The sequence below is a fragment of the Melozone crissalis genome, unplaced genomic scaffold (assembly GCF_028551555.1).
Source record: "Melozone crissalis strain CALT ecotype California unplaced genomic scaffold, PUWL_Pcris_2 ptg000005l_1, whole genome shotgun sequence".
Classification (NCBI taxonomy): Eukaryota; Metazoa; Chordata; class Aves; order Passeriformes; family Passerellidae; genus Melozone; species Melozone crissalis.
Genome location: NW_026535783.1, coordinates 29,461,048 through 29,486,546, shown reverse-complemented (window position 1 = coordinate 29,486,546; position 25,499 = coordinate 29,461,048). Strand labels below are relative to the sequence as shown.

The 25,499-nt window shown below is 36.5% G+C and overlaps 1 protein-coding gene across 4 annotated transcripts in view; it reads right to left on the bottom strand.

The window, feature by feature from the left end:
- The window catches only part of HOOK3 (hook microtubule tethering protein 3), an 85,747-nt gene that overhangs the window by 47,217 nt on the left and 13,031 nt on the right, over window positions 1–25,499 (bottom strand). For all 4 annotated transcript variants that reach the window (XM_054289998.1, XM_054290001.1, XM_054290011.1 and 1 more), the window contains exons 2-6: window positions 24,453–24,538; window positions 15,202–15,274; window positions 6,977–7,027; window positions 3,896–4,028; window positions 1,752–1,819 (exon numbers count right to left, since the gene is read on the bottom strand). In XM_054289998.1, the coding sequence (XP_054145973.1) occupies window positions 1,752–1,819; window positions 3,896–4,028; window positions 6,977–7,027; window positions 15,202–15,274; window positions 24,453–24,538 (411 nt within the window). The remainder of the gene's footprint in view (window positions 1–1,751; window positions 1,820–3,895; window positions 4,029–6,976; window positions 7,028–15,201; window positions 15,275–24,452; window positions 24,539–25,499) is intronic.

Sequence of the window (25,499 nt, the reverse complement as noted above, 5' to 3'; positions counted from 1 at the left end):
AAATAGAAAAACCTCCTTACAAAATCCCATGAAGTCTCACCCCTTTAAACTCTTCCCGTACCAATCTATGCTGGCTATGATCTAACTCCCAGAGTAACCTTCTCCATAATTTTGCCAGGCATTGAAGTGAGACAGACCTGTAACTGCATTTTACAGACCTGACAGCATTTTACTTCTTTCTCTTCTTGAAAACTGGAATAATATTTGCTAGCTACCAGCTGACTGGGACCTCTCCAAACTCCAAGCCCATTGAAAAATAACAGAGAGAGGCCTTGTTCTCCAAATACCTCAAAGTCTGAGACACTTTCTCACCTCTTCATCAAGCATTTGAGATTTGGTCCTGAAATGCCTTAGATTTCTAAGCTTGCAAAGTAGCATTAAAATCACTCAGAACTGTGTCAGTATCTGAATACTAAAATTTTTGATTCACTGCATTTTAAAAATCTGTTCCAGAAGAACATACTCTTATGCTGTGATGACCTCCTACTTCTACTCATCATGTCAGCAAAAGGGCATACACACTGAACAAATTCAAAGTTTACTCATTAAGTGTTGAGAACTGTGGGCTGCTTCAATGGGCTATTTTATTAAATAACAGAGACTTTTATAAAAATTGAATAGATTTTCAACATAAAGAAGGAAGATAAAAGAAGTTTTTTCTATTTCAAGATGGTGCAGAAGACGGCGATGCTGCAATTTGGGTTTAATAAAAACACTAGAAAACCCACCCAGAATACTGTATATTACAGTTACAAAACTCCAGCAAACTGGTGCTTGCCAGCACTGACTAGATGGTGATTTAGATAACAATTCTTTTGATGCTCATTTCCAAAGTCCTCTCGGCTGTGTTACAGCCAGCAGTCTGCACACAGAATGTACATACAACTGAATGTATGACTGCATGGATATAGCACTGGTCAAAGTGATGACTGTGGAGAGACTTCCTTGTAGGCTCACTGATATTTCTTTCTCTATTCAGACATTACAGAGATGAGAAATTGCTCTAAAGCTCAATGTGGAATTGAGTTTCTCTTCTTCTGGTTCAGAAGAAATGGGATTACTAATGGTTTCCTGCCTTCCTTAGCTAGTGGCCTGCCCTAGCTAGTGGCCTGCAGTAAACATCTACAAACTGTTAGGCATTTCTATTATAAACACTCCCGACCTCTTGTAAGTCACAGGGGGACTTCAGTGGCTAACACCGTGGTCTTAATTTACCACAGAAGAGCACATCTACAAAATGGACTGCAGTATACTCACTGACTTGTAAAAACATACCAGCCTACTGTATTATTCATGTATGTTCATCTTACATATCATTACTCAAGTCATAACACTACAGCTGACAAAACAATACTGTTACCCAATTCTCTGTCATTTGTCTACTAAATTTAAAAAAAAAAAGTTTATGAAATTTTGACAAAATTCTACAGTAATTGGTTATCCACAGAAAATCAATCTAGTACACTTCACAGGATTCACAGGGTGGGAAAAGAAAAGGAAAGGGAACCCAGTATCAGAAATATCTAGAAGTTTCAGTCTTCTAGATTTAAAGAAAAGTGGGACATTCAACCAGAGTTCTTTGACATAAAACAAGATTTTTCTAAGGAAAAACAAGAAATTTTTCACTGTTAAAAGGCAAAATCTATGCCCCTTATTTTCTTTACTTTCAACTAAGTTTTTCCTAAGTGGGAAAAAGCATACTACTGTAAAATAACACTGAACTTTCACACACTGTGGACATCCCAGCATACCTCCTGAATGGCTGTCATGACAACATGTTGAACTGATTCTTCCATCATCATTATGGTCTGGATGTACTCTGAAAATAAAAGCATTCTGAAATGTTAATGTTGAAACTCAAGTCATAGAAGGTAAGACCAGAAGCTGCATCCTTCCTACAAAATGACTAGATGCCATGGATGACACTGAAATGTATAAGCACCAGTCAAGTTCCACTTCAACAAATTCAACAAGATTTTATCACAAGCCTGTTCAGATACAAATCCAGGCTTATTTGAACTCTACAACAATGAAAAAAGTACATCATTACCTTTCTTCCTCCCCTGGCATCTCACACTTCTGAAATAACTACTTTTATCCTTTTCCCACTTTGTTCCCAAACTGTTCAGGCTCTTGAAGTACATGATCCATGCACAGGTTGTCCTTTTCTGTAAGTGTAATAGTAACAACCTGCCTTCCTACAGCATCCTCATTTTCAAGTACTTTCATGTTCATTTTTGGTGTCTGTTCTTATTTCTCTAGTACATCACAAATTAAGTCCCCTCCACTTTTTAAGTTCTCAGCTCTGTGTACATGTGACCTACACAAGAGGTACCTTGTAAGATGATAGAGTAACCAGAAGAACAAATTCTGACATTTAGACTAAGTCAAGGAGTAAACGACTTGCCCAGTATAATACAGTTTCTAGTCAAACATCATCTCATTTACTCTTTTAATGATGTGATTAAGAGAAAGACACTGGGGATAAAGTCACCTTCAACTGGGTAATTTGCTCATGCTGAATCTTACTCAAAGTACAGATTGTTCTGGTATTTCAAATGTGCATTTTTAATGTCCAGACTGAAAGAGTTAAGGGGACACAAGATCAAGATATACTTGCCACTTGAAAATGAAAAATAGTCACCAAAAGGAAGATAATTTTATATAAAACAGAGATGATAGGAGGTTTAATAAACCAGAGTTATTTATGCACTTGTGGAAGAACACTACTCCTATTTTGATTAATAGGAGACAACCTCCTGGTTAAGAGAACAGAAGTAATTTCAGAAGGAGAAACTAAAGTGATTTAGTCACCTAGGAAAACTGAAAAAGGGGAACTAGCTGTAAAGTTAAGATGCACCAAGCACGGGGAAGACAACAGGCCTAAAATCCTGGCAGCCATCAAACACAAAATTAGCTATATATAGAAGACACACTTATTTAATGCAACTGTCACACAATTACAGTAAAAAAAGCCTTATTTTCCAGCACATGACTATGTTTCCTGTTCAAAGTATTTAGAGTAAATGTTTGCATTTGCCATTATGTTACCTTCATCTGGCTTGAATGAAGAGTAATTTAAGGTAACTCGGTTACAATCTACAGCCTACACCTGAGGCAAGTTTAGAACATGAGAAGTAGCACACTTAAACAAACATCTCCATTGTTCATCACATCCTCTCTGGCACCCTCAAAAAAGATGAATGGGTCTCTACTGTATTTGTGCAGATCTGAATTACAGTCAGTGCCACTTGGGTAGAGGGACAGAAGTCTCCTTCAGGGACTGCTAAAGTGGGATTCAATTGTCTGGCAACTGGCCTGAAGTGACTTTTTGGATGACCCTATTGTGCTCCATCTTCAGCCATTGCCCAAAAGGGCATGGTTGCCAGCATTACTTGTTCCTTATTTTCCAACCCCATAGACACATCTTAGAAACTACAGAAACCCAGTTCACACCAGACATTTCATCAGACCAAGCACAAATAATACTGATGGCTTTTGGCCATGTAGTAAAATGGTGCCTGGAATGCATCTCTGCAACCAAGCGTTATGCTGAATAATGTAATAATCACATTTTTCCATTCTTAACTATCCTGATCTACCTCATAAATGGTTAAAAGGTGTACCCAAGAATTTTTTTTCTTTGTAGACTGATTTTTCAGCTTAGCAAACCAAAACTGAAAATACATATCTTGGAAGTAAATTCAATTCCAGTCTGAGTCTCCAAAAGCAGTGATGCTTACACCAAAAAACAGTCACTATCTGTACAACAAACTAATGTCATCATTATTATTAAAAAAAAATAAATCTGTTTCTGACAGAAACCCAAGAAATATAATTCTTCTCCTTAATAGTTGCACAATAACCAAGAAAACATGTTTCCAAAATGTATTACCTTGCTTCTGTTCACAATTCACTGCACATCCCAAAATAAGTTGAAGCATTCTCCCAAGCTCCGCAGCATCAGCATGTTCTCCAATCAGGTTAACATCAGGAAGGGTGAAGTCATTTATCTGCTGCCCTAGAATCTGCACAAAGACAAGGCACATACACGGCTGTATCGCTGCACATATACAAATCAATTTATTTCATACGAAGATGATTCATAATCAACAACAGCAATTCATTCTTACTTTACTATAGTTTTGAATACACCTTCAAAACAAACCAAATTGCTTAACATAACATCTCACTATAAAATCATACTGTTTGATACAAATAATATTTGGGAAAAGATAAACATGACTGTCTCAACTCACAAGCAACTACTAGATAAACACTTAGCAAGATTCTTTCTTAAAGAATTAGATGTTGAAACATTAAATGTTTCAGCTATACAATACATATTTCTAACACTGACAGGAGACAAATACAAGATACCAAAAAACTCAGACCACTAGACCTCACACTTCTAGTAAATTCAAGGATATCTAGCAAGTCTTACAGCTAAGAAAGCTGCTCCATGGAAGATACTCTGAGGTAGTAGTACAATGATATGTAATTAAACAGCCCACATGCAGAAAGAAAGAAAAAACCCTGCAAAACAAAAGCCCGTGTGACTCGCTATTAGTGTTATCCGATTTATCACTAAAGATCATTAAGGATTAATGATTGGCAGTAGAAGGAACAAGACAATTCTGCTAAATTGCTCTTTACTGAACAGAGGGTTGAAAATATGAATATGAAATTTGGAATTAAACACATCACTGACACATTAATTGCAGATAAAAAGAAACTGTAACTTCTTAAACAAGGTGTAATAAGGAAACAATGACTATATAGAGGGAATCAGTCATGTGTTTGCTGCATGCTCATGCAATACCCAAGAAAAACAGAAATCAGGTTAAGGCATTTATAAAAAACATAGCATATAGGAGGAATACAAAAAAACAAGCTATTGTAAAGTTTAGTAGTGTTGGGTTTTGTTGAAGTGCTGTGGTTTTGTTCTGATTATGTACCGTTTGTTTTGTGTTGTGGAACAGTAGGATTTTTAAGCCATTTTCTCAAAGAATTAACACTACTAAAAACCTCCACAGGCTTTAAAGGACACAGATTCACTCTTGTTGGAAAAGACTTTCTTTAGGTCAAAAGAATTCTTTAGGTCAATACATCAACCACAATGGAAAATATTACTACCATACACAGACTGCATTAACAGAAAATACAATGTGTTTTGATTCTGGTATGCATTTATATATTGATCTGTAGTTCCTGAATTTCTTTCAAATGCAATGCTGGGTTTAAGTTAACAACACTACAGTGACTTCACAGTCACTGACAAGAGAACTCCTGTTGAGGAAAGCTGAAGTGAACAGGTAAATTGGCAGGCACTAGGAAGAAGCCAAGGATGTGAAGGTGTGAACAGAGTTTGAAATAAACAAGAGAAAAAAAAATTAAAGAAAAAGAACCAAAAATATCCATCAAAAGCCCTGAAAGAAATATGAAAATAAAGGATAGACCCTATAATAACTGTCTTGAGATGAAAAGGAGCATTTAACCCATTTTAAAAAGACAAAAGATTTATACATTTAAAAAAAAATTAAAAGTTGTAGTTCCAGAGCAGCAGAGGTCTGCAGCAAGATTAACTGAGCCAGAACAAAGCATGAAAGCTACAGTCAGTTACTTAGGCTTCTTGTTCTTCTATACATTAACTGACAATGACAGCAAATGTAGCAGTTTGACTGATTGTTCTTCTGAACGCAATAAAAATTTCTGAATTTTTGAGGGTGAACAGGATTAGTATTATACACATTTTTCAAATGCTTTTACTACATCAGGTAAAATGCATATACATATCTATATTTTTGTAGTGGAGGAGGGAATAATGTTGAGGAAAACATCAGCAGAATTCATTAGTAGAATCCAGATTACCCCTACTATCAGCTCCAGCACTGCCTCAGCAAGAAAAATATCAACCTAAACCAAAATCCAGTGAGATTTATAAACATGCACTACTTTTAGAGAAATTAATCAGCTTGAATCTGCTCAGAACTTGCCTAATAGTAAAGTTTTGACACCAGACACTTAATCATCATACATACTAACCAATATTAACCAAGAAGAAGCTTGCATAACTTAGTAATATTAATTTTCCATAACAAAAACCTGATCTGTTTCGTTTTAGTGTTCCCAGTCATGACCAGCTTGCTTAATAATCACTTTTTAACATTTATTTAAACATGGATACCTAATCATTTGCTGAAGACAACCTTCTAAGACTTAACTTTTTCTTTCTTGAAGTACTTGAATTTATTAACTTAAATTTACTTTCTTGAAGTACTTCAATTTATTAAAAAATAAATTAATCTCTGTAGTATTTATGAGAAGACAGTATTTTGAAACAAGCAATGTCTAGAACATGCATATTATGGATTTTCTGCTGCCACTTACACAGATCAATTTGTCTCAAACATCACTGAAAGCATATTTCAGCTGAAGATTCACCACTGAAAGCAAAAATATTGTCTCCTCTGGAGTAATTAAGTGCTGAGTTTGCCCAAAATAAGAGAGAATGACAAAGACAGAGTCCAGTACATCTGAATTAAAATATTTAATGAAAATTTTAATGTGGGGAGGGGCTAGAAATGCTCTTCCTTCACTCTCCTCAAGAGAAAAAAAAGGAAAAGAGCAGACTTCAGCTGCAGATGAGGAAGGAAAAAAACATCAACTCAGGTACATTAAAGTACATCAGACACAAAGTCCATCATCAGAACATCGTCAGTAAAGCTATCTATTCTTCACATGAAAAAATTTGCATATCAGGCTTCACTGGTACTCCCGAGTATTCAATAAAGTACGTGAGAAAGTTTAAAGAAGGCCAAGACTAGGGAACAGGCCATGAATCACCATATATGCCAAAAGGCTTGCAAGAAAACGTCAGAACTTAACTTGCAGAATATAATTTATCTTCCACAGGTTAACTAAAATACAGAACTCAAAAGGCAAGCAGATGAAGATTAGTTCAAATGGTTCTTACCTCATGGTTGTAATCCAGTATTCCTTTTAAAATTTTCTTCAGGTTGCTTACCTATTTGACAAGAAAGAGGAAATACAATAAATACAGGGAGTATTTTACAGAGAAATGATCATAAAGTGGGCAATCACGGAAGAATCACACAAAAGAAGGATATAATTGCATCAATTTATGCACAGTTAAATTTAGAATCATGAAAGTTATGCAAGAGGCCCTTATGACCAGACTTTCAGATGTGATTACAAATCTTTAGGAATTCATTTAAATTTATGAAAAATATAACATTGTCTTGGATAGGCTTTATATCAGATCCTACAGCATAAATGTTTTTATATACTTGTTTATCTTAGGATCATCTTTACATCCAAAAGTTGAAACATTACTTCCCTCCTTTCTTCCCTTGAAGTATCGCAATAATCTACTTTCTGCAGAGATAAACCTCTTCTTTCAAACCAAAACCAGCTACTGCTCAATATCATCCTTTATTCTCAACCCGTATAAGTTCAATTGGTTGTTTTTATCATTAATTATTCCTCTTAGCTCTTTTATTTTTATTCTTGTCAGTCTCTGTCTCTCCTCCCAGTTTTTACAAATGAATGTCTGCCTTACAGTACCTGGCAAAATTTACATTTCTCCAAGATGAATTCACTGCTATACAAAGGTACCTTCTGTTCATTCACATAACCAATGGCATCCGTTAAGTACCTCCTGCTCTACAGAATGTGTGCCACATTCCTCCAGTACTGTGTATTGCCCCCTTTCCAGCAAAAATCCATTTGCATCAAGTCTCTGGAAACAGTGTATTTAAAATTATAAAAATGCCCGTGGGTCTCACAGCTGAAATTCAGAGGAAAAAAAAGGAATCTTTGCTGAAAGTAACTGCTAGAGACTATAAAAAATTACTGTTCAAGTATTTAGGAAATTTAGATAATAGAAGCAGCACACTGTTTCCTGGGACAGAGAAGAGGCTGAGAGAGCTGGGGTTGTTTAGCTTGGAGAAAAGGAGGCTCAGGGGTGACCTTATCACTCTCTACAACTCCCTGAAAGGAGGCTGTAGCCAGGTGGGGGTCCGCCTCTTCTCCCAAGTAACAAGAGATGGGACAAGAGGAAAAGGCTTCAAGTTTTGCCAGGAAGTGTTTTTTTGCCAGGAAGAGTACCAGAAAACATCTCTTTATCAGAAATGGTTATCAAGCATTGTAACAGGCTACTCAGGACATGACTGAGTCACTATCGTTGTGGTGTGCAAAGAGCTGTGTAGATGTGGTACACTGAGACATTACTCACTGGTGGACTTGGCAGTTCATGGTTGGATTCTATGATCTTAAGGATCTTTACCAACCCAAATGATTGTATGACTGAAGTTTAAACAGAATCTGCAAAGACTAAAACTGATATAAACAGGATTCACAAAGTTCTCTCGCTGACAGCAGCAGCCACAGCACCAAACTGTGGAACTGCAATGAAGGGAGAGCAAAACCTCGCAAGTTTTAAATGCCTTTGAAGCCCAGCATAAATTTTATATTCTTGACTGCATTCCAGAAATATCCAGTTAGGAGACTCTGTCCACCAACAGAAATTATTTACCTTTCAAACGACCTGATGGCTGTTAAGAAACATGATACTGAAATTCAGGGACAAACACAACACTTCAATATGGTCAACAAACAAAATGAGGTGATGAAAGTAAATTCCAGAGTCAAGAAAGAAACAGGATACACACACTAGAAGATTTTTGCCAAGAAAACCAAAATGATAATAATCTGATTACATGACTCCTATTAATCTACTCTCTTTTGGAAAGAAGTGTCATAAGTTGATTCCTTATTAAGATATAGGAACATTCTGACAGTCTCCATAATCACTGAATTTTAAGTCATACAAGAAACAAAAGTTCATTTGGACCTGAAAGGTGACACATCAAATACCCTGACAAACTAGAACTGGAGATGCTACATTATAGCATGTATATGAGAACATTTCTTGTCACTCCCAAAATGGCATAACAGACAATTTACACTTTCTACACCAAAGCACATACTTTTCCTGTACTATTACAAACAACATGGTTCTGTAAGAGCTGCAACTATTTCCTAGGTGTCAGCAACCAAGACTACCACTCAAAGGCAATGCATAATCATAACCAAAATCTGCAACAGATTTAAGAATTTAAAGAAATTAAGAAATTTTACTTTTATATCAAATCATCACAAAGAATACTGCATTGATTGGAATATTATTTTCAAACTTGATTAACTAAAATCTTCTGGTTTATAATTTACCTGAATCTGCTGCAGAAAGAGCCATGGAAACGCAAAGGCCATGTTGCAGAATTTAAGTCCAGTTTACCGATGAGAACATTTGTGAGGAACCTTGAACTTGAACATAATCCCAAAAAATTGAGAAACCAACTGGAAACCTGTGAAATACCTCTTTCCCCTTCTCCTTGTAAGCATTTTTGAATTAAAATTCCTTAAACACAAAGAGCCACGTTCTGCTATGTAACTTTCATAGTGCGTGGAGTTGAGACACTGAAACAAAGCCAATATTGATCAAAATTCATCACGAAAAAGAGCTTATAGGGCAGCATCCTTGAAACAAGAGAACAGCACATAACTGAAAAAGAAATCTTTGCCATCCTATTTCACCCCACTGCCAATCAACAGTACCAGGGTACCTTGCTTTTAAGAATTAACTGTACCATCTTTGTATTTGGTACACAATCAGACAATTGTGAGGTTAAAGCAGCTTCTTTATAGACTTCTTTTAAGACTAAGACTGACTTAAACTTAACCATGATTTTCAGTATTACTCAGACAGCTCTCAATTTTTTCCTAACTTGCTTGTGGTTAATAAACTTAGACGGTTTTACTGCCCCTGGCAGAGAGATGATCATCACAGGGAAACTACCACTAATATTTTGTACTTTGAAATTGAACTGAGTAGTTCCAGCAACATTTATGACGTCAAAGCATACGAAACGAGGACCTCAAGCAGCTAAATGAAAACCAATAACAGCCTAAGAAAGTGTTAAAAGACAATCAATTCGATCAGAATTCTAGGTCACAGAGGTGACAGTTGTTCAGAATTACTTTTCACTTTCTTAAGCACATAGGAAAATCTAACTGTAGTTAACAATGACCATTAAATTATATAATGTCAGACCACAATAGGCAGAATTGTCAATACAGATTATGACTATAAAATATTAAACCATTGTTCAGATGTCATGACCATATGGAAAGCCTATTTGCTTGCATCAGCAACCTGAGTTCTGGCTTTTCCATGAAAATATACATGCTACCCTCCCAACAACTTTAACATTCATTCTCCTACAGCCATACTTCTGCTGGAAAAGATGTGAAGTTTACTGGGGTAAAAAAAGTGACAACTATGCTTTATTTCACCTAGAAATTTGTTGCTTTGTTTTACCTCAGAAATCTGTTGCATCTAATGCACAATAGATGGATCAGTAAGTATTTCTAGACAAATCTCTATCAATTTTCCATCTCTTTACCATCTGAGAATAATGATGAAACCTCAATATTCTCAGTCCTTTGAACACCTAAATTTCACTAATATCCACACGAGAGCTGTGTGGGTGTTCCCTATGTTAAAATATCATTAACCTCCCTGTTAACAGCCAGCTTGGCTTAATATAGTACCACATGTGCTCAGTATGACACTGACCCTTATGACACAGCATTAACTTGATAAACTGACTGGTGTGAAAGCAGAGATCATGTGATCTGCCAACACCATAAGACTTAATGGTTACCTGGTTTTTCTCCTGCTTCCCTTTAATCTCACTTGTCATATAAAATCTTCATTAATTACAACTTGTTTCCTGTTTCCAATCTCAGGTTTATAAGTGCAGTCTGTCTAGATTTCTCTCTTTACTAACATAGTTGAGTAACAAAGGGAAAGGCCAGTGACGTGGGCAATAGAAAATGCCCTTAAGCTTGTGATTGTTGACAAAAAGAGAGCATGGGTTATCTAACTTCCTGTTTTTTCTCCAACATTATGGCAGCCAATCTCCACTTTTGCATTACCGTTATATCACATGTATGACTGAAACCCTGTTTGTGCTGGAGGCTCTGTGTAAATTGGCTTCTCTTTTTTACTTTTAAATCTTGAATAACCTCTGGAAATGTTGCTAGCACATGCTTTCAAGTGGTGTGGGAATTCTTAACCAATAAGCTTTGGATATCTCATTACGGTACACTTTTATCCATTTGCAGTTAACAGGGTGGGTGGGGGGTAGGTAGGTGGGCAGGGGCATGTGGGGGTGTGTGTGCACACACACCAAGAAAGACAGGGAGCACCTGTGTTCATTGTTTCTACCACTCTCACAGGCATATGGTTTTTGATTTAAACTGCATTCTGCAGCAATGTCTCTCATCACTGATGAGAGGTGTAACCCAGAGAAAGACTAGGTAGTGAAGGTTCCCAAGACTAACACAGCTTGCTACACTGCAACAGCTACTACAAACACTAATAAAACTGTACTTCAAACTGATGCTGTCTAAATGCCAAAATGAAAAGTTCAGAAGAAAATCAAGCTGAACAATGTGTTTCCTTTCCTTCCTAAGCTTTCCACACTGAATGAAAAAAGATAGGAGGGAAAGGGGGGCTTTTATGCCATCCCTCAAAGAGTCAACAGTTTATTCTGTAATTGCCCAAAACTGATGCACATGAATAAATCAGTGATTTCCTTGATTAGGGAATTTTATCCCTGAAAAATTTTGGCAACCAAATTATTTTCTAAGCTGCTTTTCACTTTCAGTATAGGTTTTATATTCCAGATGTCATCTTCTTCAGTCATGAAATACAATTTAAATCTGGACTACATATAAGTGTTCATTGTACATGAGGAAGGAGTTAATGGCTTTGCTTATTTTTGTAAACCAGGATAAAATTGCAAACGCAGCAGTGAAAAGTCTTTTTGTTGCCCAAGGGAAAGTACAAACTACTATGTACATTGATGTATGCTATGAGCGTGAAATTTTAACCCTGAAGAAATAATATTTCTTTATTAAATACAGTAGAGTAGACAAAGATATGGTTAACTCTAAGAACTGTAATGCTTGCTGAATAGTTTCTATTTTCCAAGCTCCCCAAGTTTTAGCATTTCCCTTTTTCTCTCCTGTGCATTGCTCAATTTCTCAAGTCTGGCAACCTGCCCTGTAACCAAGAATTTAAAAACATCCCTGCGAGTTTTTTTTTCAAATGGTATTGCAACAGCAAAAACATTGCAGTTATCAGAAAGCAAAATGCTAAAAAAACCAAACTAACCAAACCTGTGCATCTCTCTCCCGCCTTCTCCCAGAAAAAATCTCAGCCTTATGTTCTTGCTTCTTCTCCAAAGAGGACAACACACAATTCAAAATTAACAACCACACCACTCATTACCTTCTCCCTTGTTCTCAGGTAACAAGTGACAGGACAAGAAGAAACTGTCTCAAGTGGCATCAGATAAGTTTTAGGTTAAATGTTAGGTAAAAGATTTTCATGGAAAGTATTGTAGAGCATTGGAACACACTGCCTAGCAAAATAATAGAGTCATTGCCCATGGAAGTGTTAAAAAATGTGCAGATATGGCACTTGGTGACATAATGGGTTGCGGTGAACACAGTGGTCGTGCTAGGTTGATAGCTGGACTCAACCTTAAAGGTGTTTCCCAAACTTAACAACTCTATGATTCTATAATTTTCTGAGTACTTCCATGAACAGTGGTTAGGCGGGCTGTACAAGACCTACACTAATCTCTACCAGCCCCCACTGTTTCACAAAACTTCCTACACATTACATTTATATTGTCTTTCTGTATTTCCCCTACTAGACCTGCTAACCTTTACGCGGTTCATGATACCAGGAGTTGGTACAAGTGATGACTGTTACACCAGATGGTTCTGATGGCATCAAAGAGTGACCATGTTTAGCAACAAGAAAATAATGTAGCTCATTACCACAAGACATGAGATAATTCAATTATCATTTCTCATGGCACTTCTTAAAATACAAAGGGAAAGATATATTCTAGAGTCATGCAAATATTATGCCCACATCTTAAATCCAGTAATGAATATATTTCTAAAAGGAGATTGTAGTGAGGTGGGGGTTAGTCTCTTCTCCCAGTAAGCAAGTGACAGGACAAGAGGAAATGGCCCATGAGGAGTTAAAATTGGGTATTATGAAAAATTTTTTCACCAAAGGCATTGTCAAGCATTGGAAAAGGCTGCCCAGGGAAGTAGCTGAGTTACTATCCCTGAAGGCATTTAAAAGAAGTATAAATGTGGAGATTAGCACATGGTTTAGTGTGGACCTGGTAGAGTTAACTTGATCTTAAGTCTTTTCCAAGCTGAACAATTCTATTCATAGAAATGCACAGATTGAAGTGTTTCTACAAGCCAGACTTTAAATGAAGGACTAGATGATAGACATTTGGAAAACTAGACTACTAATAATGTTTACTCACATAAAGAACAGTTGGCAAGGTATAAGATCACTTACAGATTAAAAACAAGAGTTAAAGTATTACACATGTGCCTTTTAGAATCTTCATGAAAAGGGAAGTGGTCTATAAAAATGTATACAAAAAGCTGAATTATACGTACTTCTTAAACAAAACACAACAAAAAAATCAGTCTTTAGTTGTTCTTCACATGGACACTTGAAAAACAAAATGGAATGACATCAGCAAGAAACTGAAATTTGACCTGATGTTTTGCCAACCTAAGTCACATAAGGAAGTTACTAGATTGCTCAGCTTTTTTTTTTTTTCACATCTGCTAATAAGGTGTTTCTTTTTTACATCTGCCAAATTAGTGCAAGACATAAAAATAAAATATTTATTCCTCAAACTCCATAAGATAGGTATAGAAGCTGCTGCTCCACATTCAATCAGCTGAAATGCTAATATAACCAACAGTTCTCAGTTTGTTATCCTCCACATTTAACAACCAAGATTTCAAAATTCCTTAGGGGAAAAACCCAAAAAATATTTTACAGAAAAGTAAGATCTTGTACCCAGCTGTTCGCTTGCAATTCCATACAATTCTTTCAGAAGTTAATATAAATTAAGTGCTCTACATTCAACAGATGCCAAAGGAGTCCTAAATGTTTTTTAGCGATGATGTCTCTTATTCAGCAGTCACTCAATATATCCTCATCAATGTACCCTCACTTTTTGCTGGCAGCCCTAGTAGACAAAACACTCTAAAACATTCCAGACTTCACAGCGCTGGTCAGACAGCAGAAACTATGCTGATACATGTTTCCTGGCCAAGTGAAAACATAAACAGCAGTGGTGTGCTCCATCTTTGTTTCAGGCAGCATTCTGTCTCTGAGTGTCCCTGCAATTCAGAAACTGATGTAGAGAAGCCTGTAAGTACTAGAGCATTTAACAGTTTTAGTCCTTCCCCAAATGCTCAGAATGAGTTTTGGTGGCTGGAACAAAATGGTTTTACAGGAAACAAGAACTAACAGTAACTTATTAACTATTTTTCTTCCCCCAAATTAGTCAGGCTGAAAATGGAAATTTAAAAAAGCACATAGATCATTCGCTGAAGAAAACTACTCAAAAACTACACTAACATCTGCATGTGAGACTGTGTTCTTCACATTCTAAAGCAAAATATTCCTCATTCATAGTTCTTGTAAATTCTGTTTCCTTCAGGTTTGCAGAGAAGTGCTAGAATGCCAAGTGTTTACAACAACCCAGCAAACAGACTGTGATTAAAAATCATGCTGAGTAGAAACACAGAAAAAACCTGACTTCCTCCCTTAAAACTCAGTAGCTCTGCAGAGTTGACAAAGTAAAAGGAAGCAACATGTTTCCATTTTTCTTTAAATATATTGCTTATGTTCCTATTTTTATGCAGTTGTTTCTCAAAAAAGCTGCTTTTTTAAAAGCTGCTTTCACACTGTACATTAAAAAAAAAATCTCTCATTCAATATTTGAAAAACAAGAGGTAATTAATGCATAACTATATTTACTTGAATATTTTCCTTTTAAATCATTAAAACCTGTTCACAAATTCAAAATGTCTTTGCTAAAACTGTGCAGGACAATACAACATTAAAAAAAGTAAGTGTAATTAAAATGGTACAAAATTCAAAATGCTGTCTATAAAGCAAGATCCTAATCCAGAAATGTGAGAATATTTAGACACAATATTGTATTAAGTACTGAAATACAGACTCACAGACACGCAAAGTAAGTCAAATACCTTTAGCCTCCAATTATCTCCCACTTCTGTTTTGATTCTGTTCAGCCAATTTTCATCAAAATAAGCTGGATCTCTGAAAAATAAAAAGTGCATTTATTAAAAACACAATTACAGAAATTTTGAGTACACATTCATCATTAAGCTCCTATCTCAGGTTTGAGTTAATTTAAATGAGTACCTCTTGCATCTGACACATGGCCTGAATAGAGTAGTTCAGAAACCTGTTACTACTCATTTTTCTAAGAACTTTCACCCTATTGACAGCACATCTGTGTGCCATGAGGAGCTTATGCTTTTGAGGAAGCATCTTTGTATTTTGAATGCATTTTGCCAGTTTTCCCTCCATAAGTCCTACCTCTTAACTTCTCCTCTGGTGTTGCAGCAATATTTACTTGCATTTCTTAAAAATATTAAAAATTAATACTTTTCCACACATTATGGATCCCTACCGTTGCACACTGCTTACAACTATTCAGCTGCTAAAATAAAAGCCTGAAACTGAACAATACACATGCTGTCTTGATAGAGTGAGAAGAGCTAGGAAGCATCACTGAAGTTTTTATGCCCAAGAACACACTTCACTATTTGATCTACCAAACACTATCAGTTTTTTAAATCCTCTTTTCACAGTAACCCTACACAAATCTTTTTGTGAACACCCTTCCTTAGAAGCTTTTCTATTCTCTGCACTTTTGACAAGGCAATCAAGAAAAAGAACAGAGAACTATTTCTATGCGTAACTTCTTCCTATTGATTTTTCTATAGGCATCTTCCACAAGCTGCTCCTTCAAGACACCTCCTGAGACTCTCTCTCCTGCTACCAAACTCAAAGATCATCTATAAAAGGCTAACATTTTCTACTGCTCAATTCAAATTTTCCCTTTATCATAGGGAATTTTGAAAATGCTATGATCAGAATTAAGGAGAAATAATGTACTATATATAACTGGTTTTAAAGGAGCAGGAAAACACAAGGAAAGGTTTCTATTTCATCCAACATATGAAGTCAATACAGCCAGAATGAAAAAACTACCTTTCTATCGTTAGCAAAATGCTCTTAAGAGTTTGTGTTACAGTTTCAGGTGAAGTACTCTATTTTCTGGACTGCTGCATTTGCCACTGATTACTTATTAGATTTACTGCTGCACCTTCTACATATAGAAGTGTCCCAGACTGATTTCTTTTTTCAAGGGCAAGGCGCCATGAGATCTTTTGGCAAAATTTCAAGAGAACTCTGAATATGCCTGGAGAGTCAAATAACATCCATATCATATATACTGTAAACCAGCAACTACATCAGAACTTTTATTAGAGCACAAACTTTGCAGCCACACTTTGCATCTGATGCACAGTACATGCTGTGTTTCATCTTCTCCACAGCGTCTTCACAATGCAATAAAGTCTGCAAGCTGTACTGCAACTACAATACACAGCAATGGAGGAAGATCATAAATAGCAATGTTTCTCTACTGACACATTTTCATTGCTATTTTTTCACACTTTGTTACAGACTCTGGTGAAGATTACAGCATATTTCGTTTCCTTGTCATTGCACCTGCAAACATATATCTGGAAGAACAGCTTTAATTACTAGTTAAGTTGATGACTCCAAATTACTTCCATTCAAAAACGGTACAGTTCTAGCATAGATGACAGAAGCTTAAATTACAAAATAGAAAAGTAATGTCTTATCCAGACTATCACTGGTTTTGAAATATATATTTTCAAACAGCTTTCAAATGGCCTCTCCGCCACAAGAAGACAGGTAAACTTAAGAATGACATTGATTCAAGTACATGTAAGATCTCTGACACATAAAAAAAGTTTACATTCAGCTTTTACATGAAACAAATAGCTCTCCTTGCAAAAAGCCTTAATTAAAAAGCCTTCATTTGCCTAATTTCCACTCAATCACAACAAAATCATCTGGACACTAATGAAAAGAATGACAGTTCAAATCCATTTTAGGTGTGGGGTTCAAAAAATACCCTAATGACTGTCAAATGGGTCTTCTGAGAATTGCTGATACACAAATAAGCTAGCTTAACAAGAGACTCACAATTATAAAGTATTTATGCAGCTGAGAGATTAAGCAGGTATGACCTGTGCTTCCTCATAAAAAAAAACCAACAGGGCTTCCTTAAGGAATCTTATAATTTTAAGGGTTGCACTTGGCCACTAACATCTTTAGCTGTTTCAAGGCTCTAGCGCCATAAATATATCAATCCTTGACATACCATTTCCATGGTTCTAGGAAACAACATGAGCAGGTATAAACAACATCCCGTAAGCAAAATTATATTTGGACAGACTGGGTAGCAGATATTGCAGATCCAGTTTTCAACAATAACAGCACCAGTAAGTGAGTCAGCTGAGGAATGCTAACAAGACTTCAGAGTTAGGTCCATCTTACTTCACTCTGAAAGCCTGAAATTCAGCAGAAAGCAAGCAGCTTTTCTCAGCTACTACTGTAATAAAAGGAACACAGGGACCAGGAATTGTCTTTTACAATTCTGATGAAAGTCATAGGCTACCTAAACCCTGATATACATCACCAGACATACTTAAGGAAGGTCCCTGAGAAATACATCTAAACTCAGTGTGGTAGTCCTCTTCCACAGATCCATTTGCTTTTTCATTTGTATCTATACAAACCTCATGGAAGCATCCAAGGGTCCAGAAGCTGATAAACAATCCAGTTAAAATCAGTATCATGTAACAATGGTCAAAGTAGCACCAACAGTTTTTTAGAGAAGCTTCATACAGGTTACACAATAATTCATAACACACTGCAAAAACACTTTGCCAGGAACACAATAAGCAGAAAAGCAAAAGGTTGGGTATCAACACCAATCAAATCTAGAATGATCATCCTTTCCTCAACCTCATCACCATTATAATTTTCTTTCTCTTCAAAAGTCTCATTGAAGTTCATTACTAGTAACAACCGCAATGCTCTCTCTATATAACAAACTATTGGAAATCAAACCTGAAATAACTTTTCCACAGTTACTTCTAAACATACTTTTAAAAAGGAGTTTCCAGATGTTAGATCACTCACAGCCCTTGCTGCAAAAAAGTCTCCTTTTGCTATATTTCTGGGAACCATAATTCAATCAATTTCAGGTCATCTTAGGCCATTTCATTTGGAAGCAACAGCATTCTTCTTACAGTGTTTGAAAAACCACCACCTAAGCAAATACAAAAATGTGTGGCTGAGAAGTGAGCAGCTATACTATTAGAAAATTAACTGGAGCATCTTCATTGCCATGAGACGACTCATACATGAACTAAGTATTTTGAATTCACTAAGTTCCTGAGCCTAGACCCAAACTGGCTAACTTTGAGGATTAGAAAGGTATTTGTGTATCAGTTGATTACTGTCTACTACCTCAGTAGTACTGCAAATAACTGGGACTTTTCTTCAGCGCAGAAGATACTTATGCTGTTGCTAATGCTCTATCACTTCATGTGATGTTTTCAGCAGTGCTCATTTATACCATCTCCATCTTATTTTGTATGCAAATTTTCCTTTATTTAAGCAATTATCTCTCTCCATCACAGATGCCAAGAGACAGAAATACTCTTCTAAAGAAAACCAACCCACAGAGCATGTAGTATAACTCATGATTATTACTCATTATAACAGTGGTACAGTAAGCTGCATCAAAAAATGTGTTTACAAAAAATTTCCCTCCCTCAGTGATATACAAAAGCATGGTTTTTGCGTTTTGCATGTGTCAAAATGCATACATTGTGTTGCAATGTATAATAGAACAAATGAATAATTCACTGAGAGGGGCACGATGCAGAGATGACAGAAGAAAATATATACAAATTCTTACATTTACCAAGGCCAGTATGACAGAGGAAAAAAGAATCAAAACAAGACGGACACCTGGCACTAAACAGTCTCCAGAGTGGGATGAAAGGAAAATTTTAAAACAGGAAATCCTGCTACCATAGGGATATCAGTGGACAGTGAAAACATAAGTAAAATCATTGCAAGCTACACAAAAAAAAAAGGATGTGATTCAGAAGCAAGCTATGGCACTCGTACCAGCATAAGCTACAACTTTAGGCCAACAGTCTACTCATTAAAAAATCAAACATTTTATTTTGCTTCCACTCTTTACTCCTGCAGTAAAACATTCTTTAAAATAATCATCAACACTGAAAGTGTACAGGCATTTCTTCTTACTGTACTTCACATCAATGCTAGTCAGAGGGATTACCACATCTAAATAGAAACAATGAATCTTACAGAATAATACACTAAAGTTAAACTAAAACTAAATTCCTCCAAGATAATACAGTTAGCACTAGAGAATTACATTAAATGGTATTTTAAGCTGAAATTCAAAGATAAAGTTTTAATGATATAAAGGAAGAAAATGTCCTCAGGAATTTGACACCTGTTTTTTAACAGCTGAGACTGCAAGCAAAATTTTCATGCCTGGTTACATAGAACATATTTCTGGTATTTGCTGTCACACACTACATCAATAGCAAAAACCTTCTGAAGGTGTCAGTAATTTCCTCTGTAACCTTTTCTTCTCACAGCTTATTCCAGCAGTTTTGTTAAAGAAAATTCTGCTGCATTTGTTTTGATGACTGGCACTTACCTACAAATGGGCTGCTACTGTGAGTGTAAAAAATATTGAGCATGATGTACGAAAAATTAAGAACCATAGAAGAAACTGTCAGCCCCCTCCACTTGGTACAAGGCACAGCTGGCTTTTGTCAGCTGATGAGCAAGCAATGTTCTTCCTCTGCTCTTTCCTCTTTTCTTTCTTTTTCTGACTAAATCCTACAGTTCTGTTTTATGCAAATTTTATGTCTAAAACAACTAACTCACTGAGCCAGGGATCTCTCAAAAACTGCTCCTCATCATGACCTACTATCTCCCACCCTCATAAGTACCAGTGGACTTTTCCTAAGAAGGCAGATGTAAGGAAAAAAAATAGAAATAATAGAATTCACTATTAAACATTTAATTTTTGGAAGAAATGCTATCCTCACTCCCCTGTCTGGAAATATATCCAGAACATTAGTCCACTCCAACACCTTTAAATTTTCATCAATGCTCTTCTTTACTGGATATATTAATTTGCTCTTTAATATTTTAAAACATTAATTAATTTACTATAGTAAAATCCTGATTCACAAAGTTGCCAGAACTTTCCCCTCCCTACCTTTACCTAATCAGGTAAAAGTTCAAAGAACACACACTTAAAAGAGCCTTTAACAGGAAGCACCTAGACTAAGAAACACCTGTTTTTCTTCCTTCCTTGGAAAATTACAAAAACAGTGGTTTATCCTTCTCAATAGAATAAGAGTAATGGCATTTAAGTTGTGTCTGCAGTCAAAACAACACATTTTTCTTCTGAAGATTAACTTTTGGAGAGATTTTCATGTCAAATGCAACTATTCAGGTTTTCACTGCAAATGATATGTTTGCAGTGACCTGATGCTTTCAGGCTTGCTCCTTGCTATTTAGCATCACTGCAAGACTTTTCCAAGTAACCTTAAGCATACAGCTGTCTTTCTGCAAAAATTGTATTCTATATTATTATCTTTCTTGGGGCAGAGGGGGAACCCGTGTTGCTAATATAAAAAGAAAAAGGCAAAAAAGCCTGCTCTAGGCTTGCTTCGCATTGGTGAACATGCCCTAACTCGCAGTGAAGTAGTCTTCCTGTTGTCTTTGTTCAAAGGACCAACAGTGTTGAATTTGGTTTTATTTTCAAGAAAGAACATTTAAAATGGCTTTGCCAACATGCTCCTGATCAGTTTTCTAGTCCGCTACACAAACGCTGATCCTTATATTTGACCTATATTCCACTATCATGCCCAGGGAAAGAGAAAATATTTGGCTATTCTACAATCCCTGGTTTCTACTTCAAAAATCCATTAGACTAATCTTCTGTTACACCTCTTATCTTATACTACTTACCTTCTGTTTATTCTATTTAAAAAAAAAAACCAACAAAAAAGCAGTATTTTCTCTCAAAGATTGTTCATGTTATCGTTCCTGTTGTACAATCCAAGATCAGATTGCTGCTGCTCAACAGGAATGCAGTCAAGATTTAGCAATACTGTTGCTAAATTTCAGGATGAGAATATGTCTGTTCATTACATAAGTATGCAAAATGTTAAATCCAAAGCATAACTACCATAAAGTAAGATAATTAAACACTAATTTTGGCATGTTCAAATTACTATATAGGACATAAAGAAAGAATTATAAATTGTCTAGGAGATCTTTACATATTTTAAAATCACGCTACAGAAATGCAATATTTGTACTATATATTTATTTTTAAAGTTCAGTTAATCAGCTGAAAACAGTATCTCAGAACCACATGCTAAAAAGTCTTGCTTTGAAATATTTGACTACATTGAGATTTCCCTTTTCCCCTTTTTTGTTCTTCCTGTGACCTGGCAGTTCCTTCTATCACTAGGAGGAAGGCTCCTGCTCCTGAGAATCTGTAACTAAAGAAGAGACTCAGTTCCCTCACAGCAGTTAGAGCCCTAGGAGCTCTGTCAAACAAATCAGCTGTGTTCAGTAAACCTGAGCCACACAGCAGCATAAGAGGGAAGTGCTAAACACTCAAACAGGATGGAGGACCCTCATCTTCTGACTGATATCAAGAAAGGCTGTTGTTTGCTCAGGGTTTGAATTCCGGGCATTGTTGAAAGAGTGCTGAAGCGTGTCCAGCCCTCACATTATTATTTCTTCAGCTCTTACACCTGGGCACGAGCTGTACAGGAAGGGAAACCTGCAAAGTACCAAATGTGATTATGCAGCTTTGGAAGGTATGGTCAAGGCTCAAGTGGTGTTCTCCCCTGTTGCAACAGTTAGTGAAGTAGAGGTTTGAGCAGCAGATAAACCCTGCAGGTCAACAACCAGCTGTGAGATAGTGTTGGCAATAAAGTTTTAGTTTTGATAACCATTAAACCCTTTTGAGAATAAGGACTGCTTGGAAGAGACGGGATCCACCAGGCTATGGTGGACAGATGCATCTTCATGAACAGGCTGGCCAAGGTGGTAAGAACAGTTTTATACAAAAAAAAAAAAAAAGTGCACATTAAGTTACAAAGTAGTGAACTCTGTTGAAGAATTAGGGGTGAGGAATGATATGAACAAAAGACACCTCATAGTCAACAAAACAGGTATGGGTAAAGTGAGATCACTCCAAGCATATGCACATAAATATAGAAAGGCCTAAAGAAGAACACTATGGGGAAAGCTTCATTCTTGGGAATCAGAAAGACTGGATGTGGTGGTGCTCACAGGGGTCCCAGCAAGAGGGAGGAGATGAGGATCTGACTCCATATTTCAGAAGGCTTGATTAATTATTTTATGATACATATTATATTAAAACTACACTAAAAGAATAGAAGGAAGGATTTCATCAGAAGGCTAGCTAAGAAAGCAGAGAATGGAATGATAACAAAATCCTGTGTCTGACCAGAGTCCAATACAGCTGGACTGTGACTGGCCATTAATTAGAAACAACCACATGAGACCAATCAAAAATCCACCTGTTGCATCCCACAGCAGCAGATAATTATTGTTTACATTTTGTTCCTGAGGCCTCTTAGCTTCTCAGGAGAAAAATCCTAGCAAAGAGGTTTTTCAGAAAATATCGCTACAGAAAATCACGGCTACAGCTGGATGCATATGTGGAGTGCTTGTGCACTCATGCAGGCAGCATGGAGAACAAATAGGAAGAAACAGAGTTCTATATGTAGTTGCAAGGTCACAGACCCACTGGGATCATGAAGTCATGGTAGGATAGCTCACATGCCAAGGCTGCTGACATGAACATATACAGGCTCCTTAGGAAGAACAAGCTAAGAAGGCAGTGACAGAAAGATGCCCTTTCTGCAACAGACCAAAGGGAATGAATGAGCCCTGCCTTAGGACGGATTTGAGCCAGCTAAGAGATTACTAGTCAGAATGACTAAGCAGATCAACATGAGTGACACTGTTACAGATTCCTGCTATAGACTGCCTGATCAGGATGACATCCTCATAGAACTGATGAAGCATTACAGGGGTAACTGGATAGCAAGGTGGGCTGGAAAATGGCTGAAATGCTAGGCTCAAAGGTTTCAGAAGCATGAAATCCAGCTGGATTCACTAGCAGCATATCCAAGGGGTCAATAGTATGAAATGTCTCTAGCAGGGACCTAGATGAAGGGACAGAGAGCAATTTTCCATATAATATAAAAATGGAAGGCATGTTTGACACACCCGATAGTTGCATTGCCATTTAGGAAAAATTTGACAAGCTGGAAAAACAAGCTGAGAGTAACCTTACACATTTCAGAAAAGTTAAATGCAAACAAACCCTATTCACCAGTATATAGGGAGGGTAAGTGGTTGGAAAACAGCTTTGCAGACAAGAAACAAGGCAGAAACCAAGTGGAACACACTCCAGCAATGTGTCCTTGCAGCAGAGAAAGCAAACCAAAACCTGGGCTGCGTTGGGAAGATCGCTGCCGGCAGGCCAAGGGAGGTACTGCTCAGATCTGTTAAAACCGTATCTGAGCTGCTGCATCCAGGCCTCCCCAGTAAGAGAGACACTTGGACGTACAAGGAAGTTCAGCAAAGGGCAATTAAGATGATTAACAGACTGCAGTTTCTGTCAAGTGAGGTGAGACTGAGTGAGCTGTGTTTGTTTAGCCTCAAGAAGAAAAGGCTCACTAAGATCTTATCAATCCTGTGTATAAATAACCCAATGGCTTCTTCTTCTTTATAACCTCACATAATCTCAGTGGTGTCTGGTTAACAGACAAGGGGTAGTGGAAACAAACTGAAAAGTACTTCCAACTGCAAAAAACTAAACTGACAGTTCCATTCAGTTCATCATTGAAACTTTATTGCATTAAACTACTTCTAACACTACTGACTATAGTTTCAAACAACAATCAGGGTCAATTATCTTACCTTGCACTGATTTAAATTTTAAGTGTGAATCTGTATGTCTAGTTTTAATTCAGGTTACTTTCCAGTAAGTTCACACTTGAATGAACTCTTCTCTAAAACAATTGGGTTTTTTTTCATTTAAGATAGTTATCTGTAAACTACAGAGGAAAAAATCATTAGTCATGTTCCACTTTAAAGTACCATGTGAGCCACATCCTTAGGGAATATCAGCCAAGGTAAAACACATGTAAATACACAAAAATGTACAGATATAAAAAACCTCTGTATTTAATTCATTAAGCAAACAATTACTTACATTTTTTGAAGAACCTGGGCCATCACAACCCCACTCGTTAAATCTTCCACGGTCTGGCATGGTGCCTCAACATTAAATGTCTGGATCTATGTGAGAAAGGAAAAAGTTATCCTTATTTCCTTCAATGTAAAGGAATTTTCAAAGGTTTGAAAAAAAATACTATCAAATAGCAAAAATAATAAACTCCACATATTTAGCATACATGTTTGTTTTAAAAAGCTTTATATTTAATAGTCAAAGATACAAACATCTTGTTTTCTTATCCTTGTTTTCTCAATAAACTGCTACAAAAACCAGTATTACATTCTCCAAAAGGCAAACTTTCTACTGCATTTTCTACTTACCGAAAGTCATCAGTGCATTTAAGTACTTCCATATAATCTTGTACAATTCAAGCGCACCCTCTCAATCAACAAAATAAACTCAAGTTTTAAAAGGAACAGTGATCCCACAGAATGCTCAGCTCCCCACAATGACAAGATGAAATGTAGATTGATATACATATTCCAAACTCGATTAATCCCTACTATCAGATGGAAGGGAAGAACACAATATTGCTAAACCCTGATTGCTCTATACACTACTAGAATTCTGAATATTTCACGCTAATGTACTAACACCAGTAACATGCACCACAGTCCGCACAAAGCTCTTTTCTTCCCTGCTCTCTTGATGAGAAGAATCAGTCCACTTCAGGACAATCTTTTCAACTGGTTTAAGTTACTTGATAATTTACTTTAAAATAACATTATTTTTAAATGATGTGAATGAGTTTGCAACAATTTTTACGGTACTATTTGGAGGGTATCTGTCTAGTGCTCTCTGCTACTATCCTCCTCCTACAGGAAACTTGGGCTTATTTGTAGAAAGCAAATTTTTTCATATGCACAAGGGATAAAGCAGTCTACAAAAGCACTTGCAGTTTCAGAGTGCATAAATGTTACATACAATCAATCATTTTTTTTCTGAACATAATGTGCAACCATTCATGCTTTAGTGGCATTTGGAAGAGTAATAGTTGTTAGTCATTTCCCAATAAATACCCTT